A 13746-nucleotide genomic window follows, 5' to 3' on the forward strand; every position below is an offset into this window, starting at 1 on the left:
TCTCAGCAAACATGGCCGACGTAGAGATGACCGACGCCCCTCCCAAGACCAAGACCTCCAAGGCCGACACTGCTGCCGATTCTGGAAAGAAGCGCTTCGAAGTCAAGAAGGTGCAGACACACGCTGCAGTGGATTCAGAAGGATAATGACTGATTTGCTCATCATTAGTGGAACGCCGTTGCTCTCTGGGCCTGGGACATTGTCGTCGACAACTGCGCCATCTGCCGTAACCACATCATGGACTTGTGTATGCTTGCTCCCCGTCAGACCGCTCTCGCACACGACACTGACCACAATACAAGGCATCGACTGTCAAGCCAACCAGGCATCCGCTACCAGCGAGGAATGTACCGTAGCCTGGGGCATCTGTAACGTGAGCGACCGCATCTCGAACAATCATCATCTGTACTAACTTTACGCAAGCACGCCTTCCACTTCCACTGCATCTCACGCTGGCTCAAGACCCGTCAAGTCTGCCCTCTCGACAACAGAGATTGGGAGTTCCAAAAGTACGGCCGATAAATCATTGCTCTCGCCACTTCGACCGATTACCCACCCTTGCTTCACCATGCTCGCATGCATTCCAGCGTCGACTTCCCGCGATTCCCACCTGCTTCACATCACAATATACCCAACAAAGAGCAGCACCCCAGATGGAGGGAGGAACATACATGATCGATGCGTTAAGCCAACCATCACACGACCAAAAAGAGATAGCATTGCAACTTTGCGCATTGACTTGTTGTTGCGCCCACTTAATGAAAGGCAAAAAACGCCATATTTATGATCCCATAATGCCCTAGTACATTCCACAAACGCCTGAACACCCATGCTTGCTGACTTTCTTTGGATGTCTCCCTGGTTCAGATACCATTGTGCATTTCCACAGCTAAATGCGACAGGTATCTGCACACGGGGGAGAACCAACTAGGATGGGCTCTACAAAGCCATGTTGAGAGAGGTGTGAGATCTATTGTATTTTCTTCCCGTCGACTGTGATATTTATGTCGGAAACAGCACCAGACTTCTTTGCAGGCAGCCACTTGACAGGATCGCTGTTGTAGAAGGGCCACGGCGGCACACATACGACGAATGCGAGAGCGGCTCCAGCCAATAGAATCCAGAGCGTATATTGAATGTTTTGAGTTGCGAAGCCGACCATGAAACCGATGATCTAAAGTCGGGTCAGCTCCGTGTGATATATACGAGTCGAGTGCAGCGTGCAATGAGGCTGATAGTAAGATCAGGTGCAGATGATAGGCAATTAGGCTGGATGTGATTGCAAGATTGGAAAGTCATACTCCAGCAGTGGTCAAGATTGTGGTACTGAACATCTCGACCAGACGTTGACCCTCAAAGTCCTGGGAGCTGTTAGCTTTCATCCTGCTCTTCGAAGGATGCGGGTCTTACGATTTCGCCCTCCCAGATCTTGCGACCGGACTCGATGATTGCGTCCATTATGAATTTGTTTTGTGCTGAGAATGGTATTCAAAGTCGACAACAAGCTACCTATAGTACACAGGTGTTCATCAGGGTCGCGAATGTGCCCAGAAAGCACGGACCATGTACATCCATGACCGCGGCTTGCGCGCTTCCGCCGACCAGGTTTGGACTCTGGATGCTTTTACTTTTTTGACCAACTTTACATTATCACCTCTTGATCCATCATCAATTTTGTCTACTCTTTGTTTCACTTCCTACTTTGCGCAATCTTGATTCTCGATACTGGGGTTGTTGCGACGGTCTGTATCTCAAGATTGAACTTCTGCAGGGACCCATCACTTTCTCGAAGCCGCCAACCCATCCGTTCACAACGCAAACGACTTTCACTCGCTGCCTAATCCTTCTATTCTTTGTACTTTTTTGATCTTTTCTACTTGAAACCATTCATCACCCACTTGCAAAGAGACCTATCTCGCAACATCAAACGATCTCTGGCCAGAGAAGGCTCTCATCTCATCAAAATGTCTGTCAATGAAACTGCTTTGCCTACAAACGGCGACATCAGTAAGTCGTGGAAGATCTGGATGTTGGTAAGCCTTGGTTTGCGCAATCCTAACAGTTGGCAGTGGATCAGACCAATGGAGCACCACAAGACCACGATGCAGCCACCGAGACTGTCGCTGCCATCGCTCAGGCACAAGCCATGAGCGCTGGTAAGATTCCCTCATCTGTATACTCAAATGTCTTCAATTGATTACTCATAAAATACAGATGAAATTGCTCTCTATGATCGCCAAATCCGTCTCTGGGGTGTACAGGCTCAGGAGAGGTGAGCACTGCTTCCCTTGCATACATGCAAGAGTATACTGATCCTCCATGTGTAGAATGCGCTCTGCGAACATACTACTCATCTCGGTCAAGGCTCTGGGTACAGAAATTGCCAAGAACCTCATTCTGAACGGCATTGGCTCCTTGACCATCGTAGACAGCGAGCAAGTGACTGAAGATGACCTGGGTGCTCAGTACTTTGTCCGCGAGGAGGACATCGGCCGTAACGTGCGTGGTTCTTGTTCTGTTGATGGTTTCGGATTCCAGCTAACATCTTCCGACAGCGAGCAGAAGCTGCCGCAGAGCGCCTCCAAGAGCTAAACCCCAGAGTCGCTGTCAGAACCGACAGCAGCAACATCTTGACCAAGGATCAGACATACTATGCGCCATTTCAACTCGTCATCGCATGCGACCAAAATCTGGAAACTATGTCTACCATCAACGCCGCATGTCGTCTTGTTAACCGTCCATTTTACGCTTCTGGTATCCATGGCTTCTACGGTTTTATCTTTGCCGATCTGATTTTGCACGACTACATCATTGAACGCGAGACTTCGAACATGCCTGCCGTTATTAAACAGGAAACTGCAACCCGCAGTATCATTGGAGTTTCGACCAAGAAGCAAAACGGCAAGAACATCGAGACCGTCACAAAGCGTGAGATCTACTCCCCGCTACTTCTAGCTAACACTTCACCTTTGCCCGACGACTTCATTCGCAATCGCCGTAAGATGAGATCCGTTACACCTCTACTGCCTTGTCTGCGCGCGCTCTGGGACTTTGAGCGCAATCACCATCACCTACCTGAACAGAACTCTAAGAGCGATCTGGCCGAATTCACTCGCATGGCCACAAACAAGCTTAAGGAGCTCCAAATGCCAGCTGAGACTCTCACAGCCGAGTTCCTCCGCAGCTTCTTGCATAACATCGGCAGCGAGATAGTACCAACTGCTGCGTTCGTTGGTGGCAGGCTGGCAGAGGACGTCATCAATGTGCTCGGCAAGCGCGAGCAACCCATCCAAAACTTCGTCATGTTCGATGGTGAAAACTTCGATGGACCTATCTACCCTCTGCAGACATTCTTGCAGCCTAACGGCTTGGGTGTTCCTCAAGTGCAGCCTTCTGAGCTCGAGATGCAGCAGATGCAAAATGGACACAGCAATGGAGTGCAAGTTCACAACGCCATCTCCACTAATCCTGCCGACGGAGACACCGCCGTTCAAGGAGAGGACGCCCAGCCCATTATGCTTGAGTAAATGGTCACAATCACGCCTTTACTATACACACACAAATAAGCTTTGAGACTGTCTGATCTATCGCATAAATCAGCAACGACAGCAGCGATACTCCGAAACAGTCTCGAGAAACCACAAGAGACCGGAGAGGGGAGCGTGCAAGCAGCGAAAGATAGCACGTCCGTCAGCATTCGCCATGGACAAGCTGGACTCGAGTAGACACAGGACACTGTAGTCAGACACTGAGTACATCTTGACGAATGATGAAAAGATGGAGAAGAAGCTGCCTTTTGGAGCAACGGGCAGGGAAATACTGTTACTTAAAATGCTTTGGCTTTCTTTACTCTATCCACATAGTAACTCATCCCCCCAAAAGAAAGAATCCATGGTCTACAGAGGACTGGATCTCGGAAAAGAGAATGAAAAATCTTGAAAACAAAAATAAACGCCAGATGTGCTCCTCTCCCACATCATTATGCCAGTGATGATTAATCCCCGTCCTCTGATACTCTGTCTTTTTCTCTCGCGCCTAGCCTGGACGTCAGGACCTCTGCATCGCCCAAACCCCACTTGACTGACAAAGCGAACAGTCGTCAGTCGAACAACGAGCTGTGTGAGCGAAGACAAGCTTAAACAGTGCCAGCAATGCTCAGCTCACGAATCTCCTGCAAGACCTGCTCAACCCTAGCATCCAGATTACCATTGGCGTACTGATCTCTAGTATCAGGATCCAAGTACTGCTGCACTTGCGCCATTCTTGAATAAGCCTCAGCACAGAAGCGCAACTGGATCTTGACGAGAGCCTCGAAAGAAGGATCCAAGTAAGGAACACGCAATTCGATGAGTTGAGGCAAGTCGTTGAAAAGTTGTTCGTTGAGTTGTTCGTAGGCGGCCTTGAGCATCTCTGCTTCCTTTTCGGTGCGGGGCAGTTTGGTTACGTCCTTGTCGGGCTTTTCGGTTAGGCGTTTCACTTGGGCGCGCACGCGGTCGTAGTCAAGGAGTTTGTGGTTGCGCTTCTTTATGCCTGTGTTTGGAGGGAAGTGATTAGTTTCTGGGGCAAGAATGCCAGAGGAGCCAAGACTTACACTCGTTGATGTCGGGGAAGTATGCGCAGAAGCGGTTGATAGGATCCAGGACAGTAGCACGGAAAGGACCATCCAAAGCCTTGATAGTCTCTGCATCCAAATCTTCAACAGCCTGCTTGTAGCTGCGAGAGACACCATCATTGGCGCCGGCATCACCGTAGAAAGCATCGATTGTTTCTGCAATGCGCATCTGCGAGGCAGTCATTGCGCGCAAGCTGTCCAGGTAACCCTTTGATTCCTTCTGAAGACGGGTGGCGGCGTTTTCCATGACTCTGTAACGGCGTTCTTCGACTTCGTAGCTGCGGTCGTGGGTCTGCTCGACATGGCCGGTCTTGACCATGACCTGGGTGGCAGCCCGGTTGACGTTCTTCTTGAAGCCGGCCCACGACATGGTTGGAGCTGGCTTGACAGGCGGTTATTTGTTTGTGTTCGATCTGCGAGAGAGGCTGATCCAGCTAGATCCGGGTGCGCGGACGGGGATAAGGTCGAATGAAGATTGTTTGTTCTGTGACTGTGGTATAGAGGCTTCGGCAGCAACGACTGCGTTGACTGGCGGAGTTGCGCGTCCAGCCGCTGACGCTGCTCCTCCGAAAGGCCCTTGCCCAGCCCAAGCCGGAGCCGATCTGCCCGACCCCGATGATTAGCACATGCTGACCGAAGTTTGACCGGTAGAGCCGATATGGCCGCGATGCGAAAGTGCTTCTGTCTGAAGAGTTTCAAGAGTTTCATGCTTTCTATATATCCAATGTCGTCAAGATTGTGTAGTGCAGTATGCACGCGCTCTGTAAAGCAGAGTAGCGCAAAGCGAGTACTGACACGCTTCTACAGTGCTGAAGCTTCACCATCGCCCAGAGTCATTTTTTCTGGTATTCAGCCTACTGGAGTACCACATCTCGGCAACTATCTGGGTGCTATGCAGCAATGGGTCAAGTTACAGAACGAAGCCTCTTCCAACACATCTCTGATCTACTCGGTGGTAGATCTTCATGCTATTACAGTGCATCAGAACCCTGATGCATTGAGAACGTCCAAGCGAGAGATGCTAGCTGCTCTTCTTGCCGTAGGACTAGATCCTCAAAAATGCACTATCTTTTTCCAGAGCGATGTAGGATCAATCAATCACAAGTGAAATCGTGTAGGAGAGCCTTGGGCTGATGGAAAGAGTAGGTACCCGCTCATTCTGAACTCATGTGGATATTGAGCTGTTCAGCATCCATGGGTTATCTCTCAAGAATGACACAGTGGAAGGTTTGTATTTTCTGTCAATTTTCCTTCTTCCCACCGCTCTAGTCTTTTCTCTCTGATCAGCCTTTTCTTGTTCCGGATTTGTCCTAACATTCTCAAAGAGCAAGCTCGATTTAGATGAGAACGCCAACCCCTTAGATCCTTCGACCAAGACAAAGTTGAAGCTCGGCCTCTTCTCGTACCCGGTCCTCCAAGCAGCAGATATCCTCATACACAGAGCTACACACGTGCCCGTCGGCCATGACCAGTCTCAACATCTCGAATTTGCACGAGAGTGTGCTGCTGGCTTTAACCACCTAGCTGGCAGTAAGATTCTCGTACAGCCAGAGACACTACTTTGTAAGCCTCGTTTAATATTGAGGACACTTTGTTCCGTGAAAGTGCCGTGGGTAAAATGACTAACGTAGAGCCGCAGCTCCCGCAAAACGCGTGATGGCTCTCGACCGACCAACGCAAAAAATGTCAAAATCAGCACCAAATCCCAAGTCACGCATTTTAATCACAGATTCATCTTCCACCATTTCGAAGAAACTGCGTGTGGCTCTGACCGACAGCATCGAAGGTGTGACATACGATCCCTCAGCTCGACCTGGAGTTTCAAATCTCATTGAGATTGCCTTCAACCTCGACAGCTCAAATCACGGTGCAGCCAGTCCTGCGGATTATGCCAAGGAGTTTGAGGGATTGAGTCTCAAGGCATTGAAGGAGAAGGTTGCCGAGGTTGTGGATGGTCATCTGGCACCTATTCGAGCAAGGTTCGAGGAGATTGTTGGCGGTGATGGAAAGATCATCGAAGAAGCAGCACAGACTGGAGCTGAGAAGGCAAGGAAGTCGGCTGAGTTGACCATGCAAGCGGTCAAACATGCAATCGGCTTTTAAGTGCAGCGCATCGTACATGCAGACTTGCCGCTCTTCAGATCCATCGTGCTGAAGACATGCAAAGAAATGGCGTGATGTCTACGCCCAGGGGTATCGAACAATATAGACGACAATAATCATATCCACTCCACCCAATCAGTCCTCATCACTGTCTTCATCATCGCTCTCCTCCGTCTTCTTTCTCTTGTTTGTCTTGGCCTGTTGCTTCTGTACTACATCTCCCGCACCCTTGTGCTGGAATACATAGCTTCTTGACAGTCTCTCCTCACCCTTCCAACCACCGCCTCCTTCGATGTTGCCCAGAGTACGCGCATGAGAATATCCCGGATAAGCATCAGCCTGGAAGCGGAAACTACGTTGGACCTCCAAACCAGAGTGACGAGCCAGATCGCGGATATTCCAGAGAGTGTAAGGTTCGCCTTCGAACAGCGTAACAATGACAGTGCCATGAGGAGCCAACAAAGGCTTTATAGCTTTGAAGAAAGACACGAGCATTTCTAGACCCCCAAAAATCAGCTCTGAAGCAAGACCAGAGTTCGGTGCAACATGACAAACATACCTTGATTATATCTAACCTGCCTATTCACATCCGTGCTCTTCCCTCCGACATGCGGGAAATTGAACAATACTCTCTCCCAGCCCCCAGCTTGTTTCTTGACTTCTTTCTGCGATAACTTCGTCGCATCCACACCGTGTAGTACCCTCTGCTCTTCTGCCTCAATCGCATCTTTATTCTCTTGTGCTTGTGGGTATTTCTCTAGCAATTCGGCCTCGGTGTCGTAGGTTGTGGCTAGTAGTGCAGCGCATCCATGTGTGTCTACCAGACTCCTGCTAAAACTCAGGTCGCCGTCGCCAATAATCAGGATGCGATCGAGGGCGTCGAAAGGGATAATCGGTTCTTGGTGTTGCTGTTGCTTTTGCGTAGAAGGAGTAGTCTTTTTGTCTGTACCGGGTTTGGCATGCTGTTGCGATTTCGACTGCTGGTGTTTCGGTCGCGAGGGTCCGTCTCGGACGTTGAACTTCGAGCGTCCATTGTTTGATTTCTCATTATGTTCTTTACGTTCTTGCAGCTTGCGGCGCTTTGATTTGCCCATGTTGATGTGTAATGATTCCTGTTTGAGAAGCAAGGTTCTCTTTTCTGAAATTGAAAGATTGATGCCGGCGCGTCATTCGGAGATCGACCAGAGGGACGGCCCGCCTCCGCAGTGCCTGGTTCGCCCTTGCCATTCGAGACATCCTTCCCTTTATTCATCCTTCATGCCCTCTGCGTTCTTAGCCATTCTGGCTGGCAATTTCTCGTAGAAGAGGGAAGTGTAAATAGACATGACCGCCAAACATAGAGATGTCAACCACAATGATCTAAAACTGTCTGACACGACACAAGAAGCACGTCAACAACGAAGTGATTGGTAAAGGTTTTAATCTCGCTTTTTGGTTCTTGAGTTGAAGTCAGAGTCGGTGCCTCTGAGTACTTCATGTGCTAAGCTAAAGCTATTCTTTTCTCTCGTCGCACCCGGCCTACTCAGCGCTGGAGCCTCTTTCTTTCGTATGAATGAACCCCACCATACTGAACCAGGGATGGCGATACAGCTCATTCAAGAGCATGGCAGCATATGGTGTCACAGTAGAGGCGACAGGCCAAGCGTTCAATTGTGTGCGTTCAGATTCATTCCTCAAACCGACATATGATATGAGATGATTTGAGTGAAAGCGACGCGTCAGGCTCAAATTATCCAAGGGTGTTCGATCATTGTTGAAGCTGCTGCCTGTTCTGTGGTGTGGACGAGTCACAGCAATTAGCGTGCGTCCAGATCTTCATGTTGCGTTAATTGACACGAAAAGAGTGTTGAGAGCAAACGCGAAATCGACCAGCCTTATAAGTTTGTGTGACTCTTGCTGAACGAAGTTTCGACATGTCTATCCCAGGAACACAAAAGGTCGCTCTCCAAAAGCAAATAGCAATGGAGCAACCAAAGAAAAAGCAGGGTATCGTAGAATGGGAGAAGGGTCCTTAAAAGTCGATGAATGATGTTTTAGTGTGGCAGAGTTTAGAGCAGTTGCTCAAGCCAGGACAATGGGCATGTGATCTGCATGCCCGAATGCTTTACCACAGGATGGGCATTTTCTTGAGCGGTTGGCGATAAGATTCTGTACACAGCCTTGGCAGAAAGTGTGGCTGCATAGTTTGAGGACGGTGTTGCGCAGATTCGAATTACAAACAGGACAGATGGCGATTTTCTGCTTGTCGTCAGTCTATGTTTGTTCAAGCATTGAACGGCTGTACTTACACGCCAGTCATCCGATTCAGACTCCCGTCCAGAGCCTTTTCTCTTCATGCTTTCAAGAGATTTCTTGGTATCTTCCAAGCGGACCTTGACTTCTTCAAGCTCAACCTCAGCCTGTCGCTTCGCTGATGCTGCGGCTGATGAAGCAGCATCCTTCGAAACAACCAATTTCTTCATGTCCGTGATTTGTGTGCGCAGTTTCTCCAGAGTTATGTTTCCTTCGCTAAGTTTTTGTTGCATTGTTCGGTTTTGCTGAGAAAGAGAAGTTAATGATTCCTTGGACTCGGAAATTTGCTTCTCCAGATTGATAATCAGTGATCTGCTGTTGTTCTCGGCGTCCTTCAGTTGTGTCACGATTTCAGAACTCTTTGCGTTCTGTGCTTTGAGAGTTCGTAGTTCGTTCTCGCGAGCCTCCTTGGCCTTCATTGCAGCGAAGTACTTCTGATCAGCCTTTGCCTTTTCAGCATTGATGCGCGTACGCTGTTCTTCCCATTCAATGATCTCGGCCACTTTTCTTTCTGCCAGGCTTTTGGTCTTCTTCCATGCTGCTTCCATAGAAGGCAACTCGTTGTTGAGCAGTAGGTGTTGGTTTTCGAGTGTCTTTAGCTTGGATCTCAGCTCTTCGATTGACATGGCTTCCAGAGTCTCGTCAGTAGTAGCCGCAGTGCTCTCTCCAATTTGTAGTTTGAGACGTTCCACCTCGGATTCCAGTGCAGCGATACGTGTCTCCCTAGCAGCTGCCAACTCCTTGATCGAATCCGAAGCCACTTGACTCTGCTCTTGTGATCCTTTGCGGACAGAAAGCTCAGCTGAAAGTTCATCTCTTGCGTTGCGAATGCGGGCCAAATCAGACTCGGCGCGTGCTAATTGACTCTCAAGGTCGGTGGCATTTGTTTGTGACTCCTCTTCCATGTTGTTGCGATAGGACGTTCTCTCGGCCTGTAGTCTCTGAGCCTCCTCGCGAAGTTGCAAATTAGTAGCTTCCAGGTCGTTGACACGCTTGATCACATCTTCGTGCTGGGATTTTAGCAATTTGTATAGATCGGTTTTAGCATAGTCCTCATCAGATAGCGAAGTGAGTCGGACCTTGGCAGAGGATAGTTCTTCGGTTAGTTGTTTGTTCTCTGCCTCAAGTTGTTCCGTCTGAAGTTTGCGCTTTTCGGATGCAGCGAGCGCCTCTCTGCGCGCGGTCTCTGCGGCTGCGTGAACAGCACTGTCGACGTCGCCGTTTGTTTCGACAGCGTCACTCTTGGCAGATTTCTTTTCTGAAGTAGAGCTGGACTCAGAGGTTCCGCCCATTGTTGCCTGACGCTCGAGCTTCTGGACTTGAGCGCTCTTTACACGATCAAGTTTCTTTTCGGCGAGAAGGTAACGATAGGATGCCTGTTCCAAGCGTTCTGACAATTGGTCGCGCTCACCAATAATTCTCTGGCTCTCAATAACATGAGCCTTCTCGGTGGCCAAGAGGGCCGCTAGCCTTTCCTGAAGACTTCTGACTTCTGGCTCGGCAGCAGGCAGTCTGCCAAAAACATCCTTGATGGCAGCTTTGATTTTGGCAGAGCGATTTTTGAGATGGGATTCGAATTGAGAGTGTTCATCGAAGAGCAAAGACGAGCGGAAGAGTTCACCAGCCTCGGGTTCTTGATCTGAGACGAGGTCGCCAACCAAAATTCTGATTTCGTCGAGTAACTATAGGATCGGCGGCGTCAGTGTCGAGGTTCGTGTTATGGGGGGATGTCGGGGGTGTATTAACCTGGGTGAACCATGAGTCGACAATGCGCAGGTGATCGTCATGGTATTGGGAGCGCTTGGACAGGTCTTGGACTTGGGACTCGTAGAGGGTCTTTTCGCGCTTGTATTCCTTCATCTGGCGGAGGATGGCGTCTTTCTGGAACGACTGTTGACAGTGTCAATCGAGAGAGTCACGTGGAGGTTGGACGACAGAAAGACAAGACTCACCTCGACATCCTTCTCCTTCTCGGAGTCCATCCTCATCTGGGGCGCATTCTGGGTGGTCTGGTGGCGCTTGCTGGGATAGATGTCGTCCGAGTCGGGCTGGATGGATCTCTTACGGTCGTCCATGGTGGGCTTGTGCGAGTGGACAGAGAGGTTGGTCGAGGCGGAGAACGTCATGTCACGAACAGCTGGTGCGCGGCGAAGATGGCGACGCTTTAGCTGTCGTGGTGGCGTGGCAGCAGAAGGCTCGAGACGAGTGAAGGCTGGAGTCGGCGAGAGAGGGAGGGAGTAACTTCGACAAGTCGAATGTTGCGTCGAAGACGGGCCTTGGCACTTTCCGCGTTTGGCGCTCTGTCAGAACTTGGACTTTCCAACAAGGTTGTTTCTTCTTCCCTCGATTCGAGACATTTTTTTCTGCGACCCGACGACCATCAAGTACCGCCAATCGCCACAACCGCTCGTCGACGTGGACAAAAGACCTCTGCAGGAAATGTGCGCCTAGCCAAAATGGCGCCCTTGACCAGTTCAGCAATCAGTGCGGCATCCCATTTAGACAAAATCGCGACGCCCCTCACTAACGCGTCTGCCAGACAAGGGCAAGAAGCTCGCTCCCAAAGCTGCTGTCGCCCGTCGTCGCCCTGCTGCTTCTCAACCCGCCGCTGCCACTCAGCCCTCTCAGTCCCCTCAACTTGCGCAATCTACTTCTGCTCCCGCATCTGAAACCCCGACTGCCCCCGATACTGCTGCTGGCGCTGCACAACCAGAAGCATCTTCAGCCCAGACTGAGCGCTCTGTTTCGACTGCTCCTCTACCTACCCCTCCCGCAACTCAGCAAGCACCAACAACTCAGCCTGCCAATGTCGTCGCTCAGCAATCCGTCAGACAGCCTACACCACCTCCGTCAGCATCTCTGCCACACCATGTAGAACCATCACCTCTATCTCTTGCTCAGTCTGATGCCTCGCACCACCATCCAATTACTTCTCCCTCTCCGCAACCTCTAGTCGCTTCTACTCTACCTGTAACTCAACCCGAACAACGACAACCTAATCCTGCTACAAATGATGCCTCCTCTCATGTTCAGCAGTCGCCTATACACGGTCCGCCTTCTCCCAACCAGCTGGCTGGTCAGAAACGAAAGCGCCCCACTCCTCCGCCCGCAGCCCCATCCGTCGAACCTACTGTTCACCAACCTTCACCCCCAGGCACTTCCCGGCAAGCGCATCCCACACAAGCATCTGACCCTGAAGCCACCTTGATCAACACTCTTATCAATAATCAGGAACAACCTCGAGCCCCCGTAGCTCAGATGCTGCCACCCACCAATACACCTGCAACAGCCTCGAAACCTCGCGCAAAGAGACAGAGAAAGACTGCTACTACCACAGAACCATCAGGCGAGGCGGACGACTCTACTCAAGCCGTGGAAGGTGCCCAGGAAAACGACTCGAACACGACATCCGCTGCGAAGCCACAGAAGCCTCGAGCTACAAGAGCCAAGCGCCAACCAAAATCGGCGGCAACAGTCGTGGATGACGAAAATGGAAATGCCATCGCGACAGAAGATCCCGCTCCTCGTCCGGTTCCCAAGCCAAGAAAACCTCGCCAAAAGAAAAAGTCACCACAGCAAGAAGGACCAACTGGCCAGGAAGAAATCGAAGATCCAGAAAATCACGAGATTGATGTTGCGGAAACAACGATGCTTGAACTCACCAAGGACAGAGGTCTGGGCAAAGTATCAGAAAGAGAAACTAAGATGGCCGCTATAGACTGGGATCAGGTGCACAGAAAGAGAGTGGCAGAAGCAGAAGCTATTCGGGCTGGTATAGACCCTGCTACATTGAGCAATCAGCCGACCGAGAATACTGAAGCTGGTGATGGAGGTGAGGGCGAGAACACTGAAGAAACACCTCGACCAGCACCTAGCGCGAATGGACCTCGACTACGCATCGATGCCGAAGGCAACCTGGTTGTGGACGAAGACAGTTTGCGGATTGATCGCCAAGCTCAGGCTGAGCGAAACGCCGAAAACCTGGTCGTGACTGAAAATGACGATTTGACCAAACGTGTCAACCAGATGAGCTGGATCAACGAACGTCGACGCGATCCTACGGACCGCGTGCCTTTCTTCAAAATGAAGTCTGATCCCTGGAGTGACGAGGAGACAGATCGTTTCTACGAGGCTCTCCGTATGTTTGGCACGGACTTCTTTATCATCTCCAAAATGTTCGCACCCAAGACTCGTCGTCAGATTAAGCTGAAATTTATTCGCGAAGAACGACTGGATCCCGATCGCGTGAACCGTGCCTTGGCTGGTGACGCAGTTCCTATGAATCTCGAATCATTCGCAGAGGCTACTGGTCAGGAGCTCGGCGGGTTCAAGGATCCACGCGAATTGGAAGAGGAACTGAGGGTCGAGGGAGAAGAGCAGCGTGTAGAGATTGCTCGCAAGAAGAAAGAGATGGAAGAGGCCAAGGAACAAAGAGATATTCAAATGGCTGCTAGAGAAAAGGAGCAGGAAGAACGTGCAGCACAGAGACGCGAGAAAGCTGCCATGCGTCAAAACAGGCGCAGAGGAATCTTCGGCACTGGTACTTTCTGAGCGCGGATTTCTACTCATGAGGTACACACAGTCATTACCTGTACTTGCTAATAATCACGATGATACGCTATGGAACGAACAAATAAGAAACTTGTACACAACCCAAGGAAAGATTGCTCGAAGCAGCCAACAACTGCGCATTCGTTGATTTCGTGATTATGAGATCGTTTTGCTTGAACATGCCAGCA

The 13746-nt window shown here is 50.4% G+C and overlaps 8 protein-coding genes across 8 annotated transcripts; 4 read left to right on the forward strand and 4 right to left on the reverse strand.

Annotated features, from left to right (window-relative positions):
* Positions 1-11: 11 nt before the first annotated feature.
* Positions 12-522, forward strand: M437DRAFT_38693 (RING/U-box; the record flags this gene model as incomplete). Its single annotated transcript, XM_041019883.1, has 4 exons — positions 12-110; positions 169-247; positions 303-373; positions 424-522. 4 exons carry the CDS (start codon positions 12-14, stop codon positions 520-522), a joined length of 348 nt encoding a protein of 115 aa, XP_040883719.1.
* Positions 523-970: 448 nt separating this feature from the next.
* Positions 971-1458, reverse strand: M437DRAFT_81176 (microsomal signal peptidase subunit SPC12; the record flags this gene model as incomplete). Its single annotated transcript, XM_041027505.1, has 3 exons — positions 971-1174; positions 1302-1361; positions 1411-1458. 3 exons carry the CDS (start codon positions 1456-1458, stop codon positions 971-973), a joined length of 312 nt encoding a protein of 103 aa, XP_040883720.1.
* A 506-nt stretch (positions 1459-1964) lies between these two features.
* M437DRAFT_81177 (uncharacterized protein) lies at positions 1965-3527 on the forward strand (the record flags this gene model as incomplete). Its single annotated transcript, XM_041027506.1, has 5 exons — positions 1965-2007; positions 2070-2156; positions 2215-2272; positions 2328-2499; positions 2556-3527. 5 exons carry the CDS (start codon positions 1965-1967, stop codon positions 3525-3527), a joined length of 1332 nt encoding a protein of 443 aa, XP_040883721.1.
* Positions 3528-4135: 608 nt separating this feature from the next.
* M437DRAFT_62878 (BAR-domain-containing protein) lies at positions 4136-4982 on the reverse strand (the record flags this gene model as incomplete). Its single annotated transcript, XM_041024165.1, has 2 exons — positions 4136-4530; positions 4592-4982. 2 exons carry the CDS (start codon positions 4980-4982, stop codon positions 4136-4138), a joined length of 786 nt encoding a protein of 261 aa, XP_040883722.1.
* Positions 4983-5336: 354 nt separating this feature from the next.
* M437DRAFT_39290 (tryptophanyl-tRNA synthetase) lies at positions 5337-6715 on the forward strand (the record flags this gene model as incomplete). Its single annotated transcript, XM_041019982.1, has 4 exons — positions 5337-5696; positions 5759-5839; positions 5938-6175; positions 6252-6715. 4 exons carry the CDS (start codon positions 5337-5339, stop codon positions 6713-6715), a joined length of 1143 nt encoding a protein of 380 aa, XP_040883723.1.
* Positions 6716-6850: 135 nt separating this feature from the next.
* On the reverse strand, positions 6851-7809 carry M437DRAFT_39787 (uncharacterized protein; the record flags this gene model as incomplete). The annotated part of the gene is made up of 2 exons (XM_041020078.1): positions 6851-7212; positions 7275-7809. 2 exons carry the CDS (start codon positions 7807-7809, stop codon positions 6851-6853), a joined length of 897 nt encoding a protein of 298 aa, XP_040883724.1.
* Positions 7810-8776: 967 nt separating this feature from the next.
* Positions 8777-11082, reverse strand: M437DRAFT_62881 (BRE1-domain-containing protein; the record flags this gene model as incomplete). The annotated part of the gene is made up of 4 exons (XM_041024166.1): positions 8777-8968; positions 9004-10689; positions 10754-10897; positions 10960-11082. The coding sequence occupies 4 exons, from the start codon at positions 11080-11082 to the stop codon at positions 8777-8779; spliced, it is 2145 nt and encodes a 714-aa protein (XP_040883725.1).
* Positions 11083-11463: 381 nt separating this feature from the next.
* Positions 11464-13558, forward strand: M437DRAFT_62882 (uncharacterized protein; the record flags this gene model as incomplete). Its single annotated transcript, XM_041024167.1, has 2 exons — positions 11464-11491; positions 11547-13558. The coding sequence occupies 2 exons, from the start codon at positions 11464-11466 to the stop codon at positions 13556-13558; spliced, it is 2040 nt and encodes a 679-aa protein (XP_040883726.1).
* Positions 13559-13746: the final 188 nt, after the last annotated feature.

The sequence above is a fragment of the Aureobasidium melanogenum genome (genome assembly GCF_000721775.1).
Source record: "Aureobasidium melanogenum CBS 110374 unplaced genomic scaffold scaffold_2, whole genome shotgun sequence".
In the NCBI taxonomy this organism is placed as follows: domain Eukaryota; kingdom Fungi; phylum Ascomycota; class Dothideomycetes; order Dothideales; family Saccotheciaceae; genus Aureobasidium; species Aureobasidium melanogenum.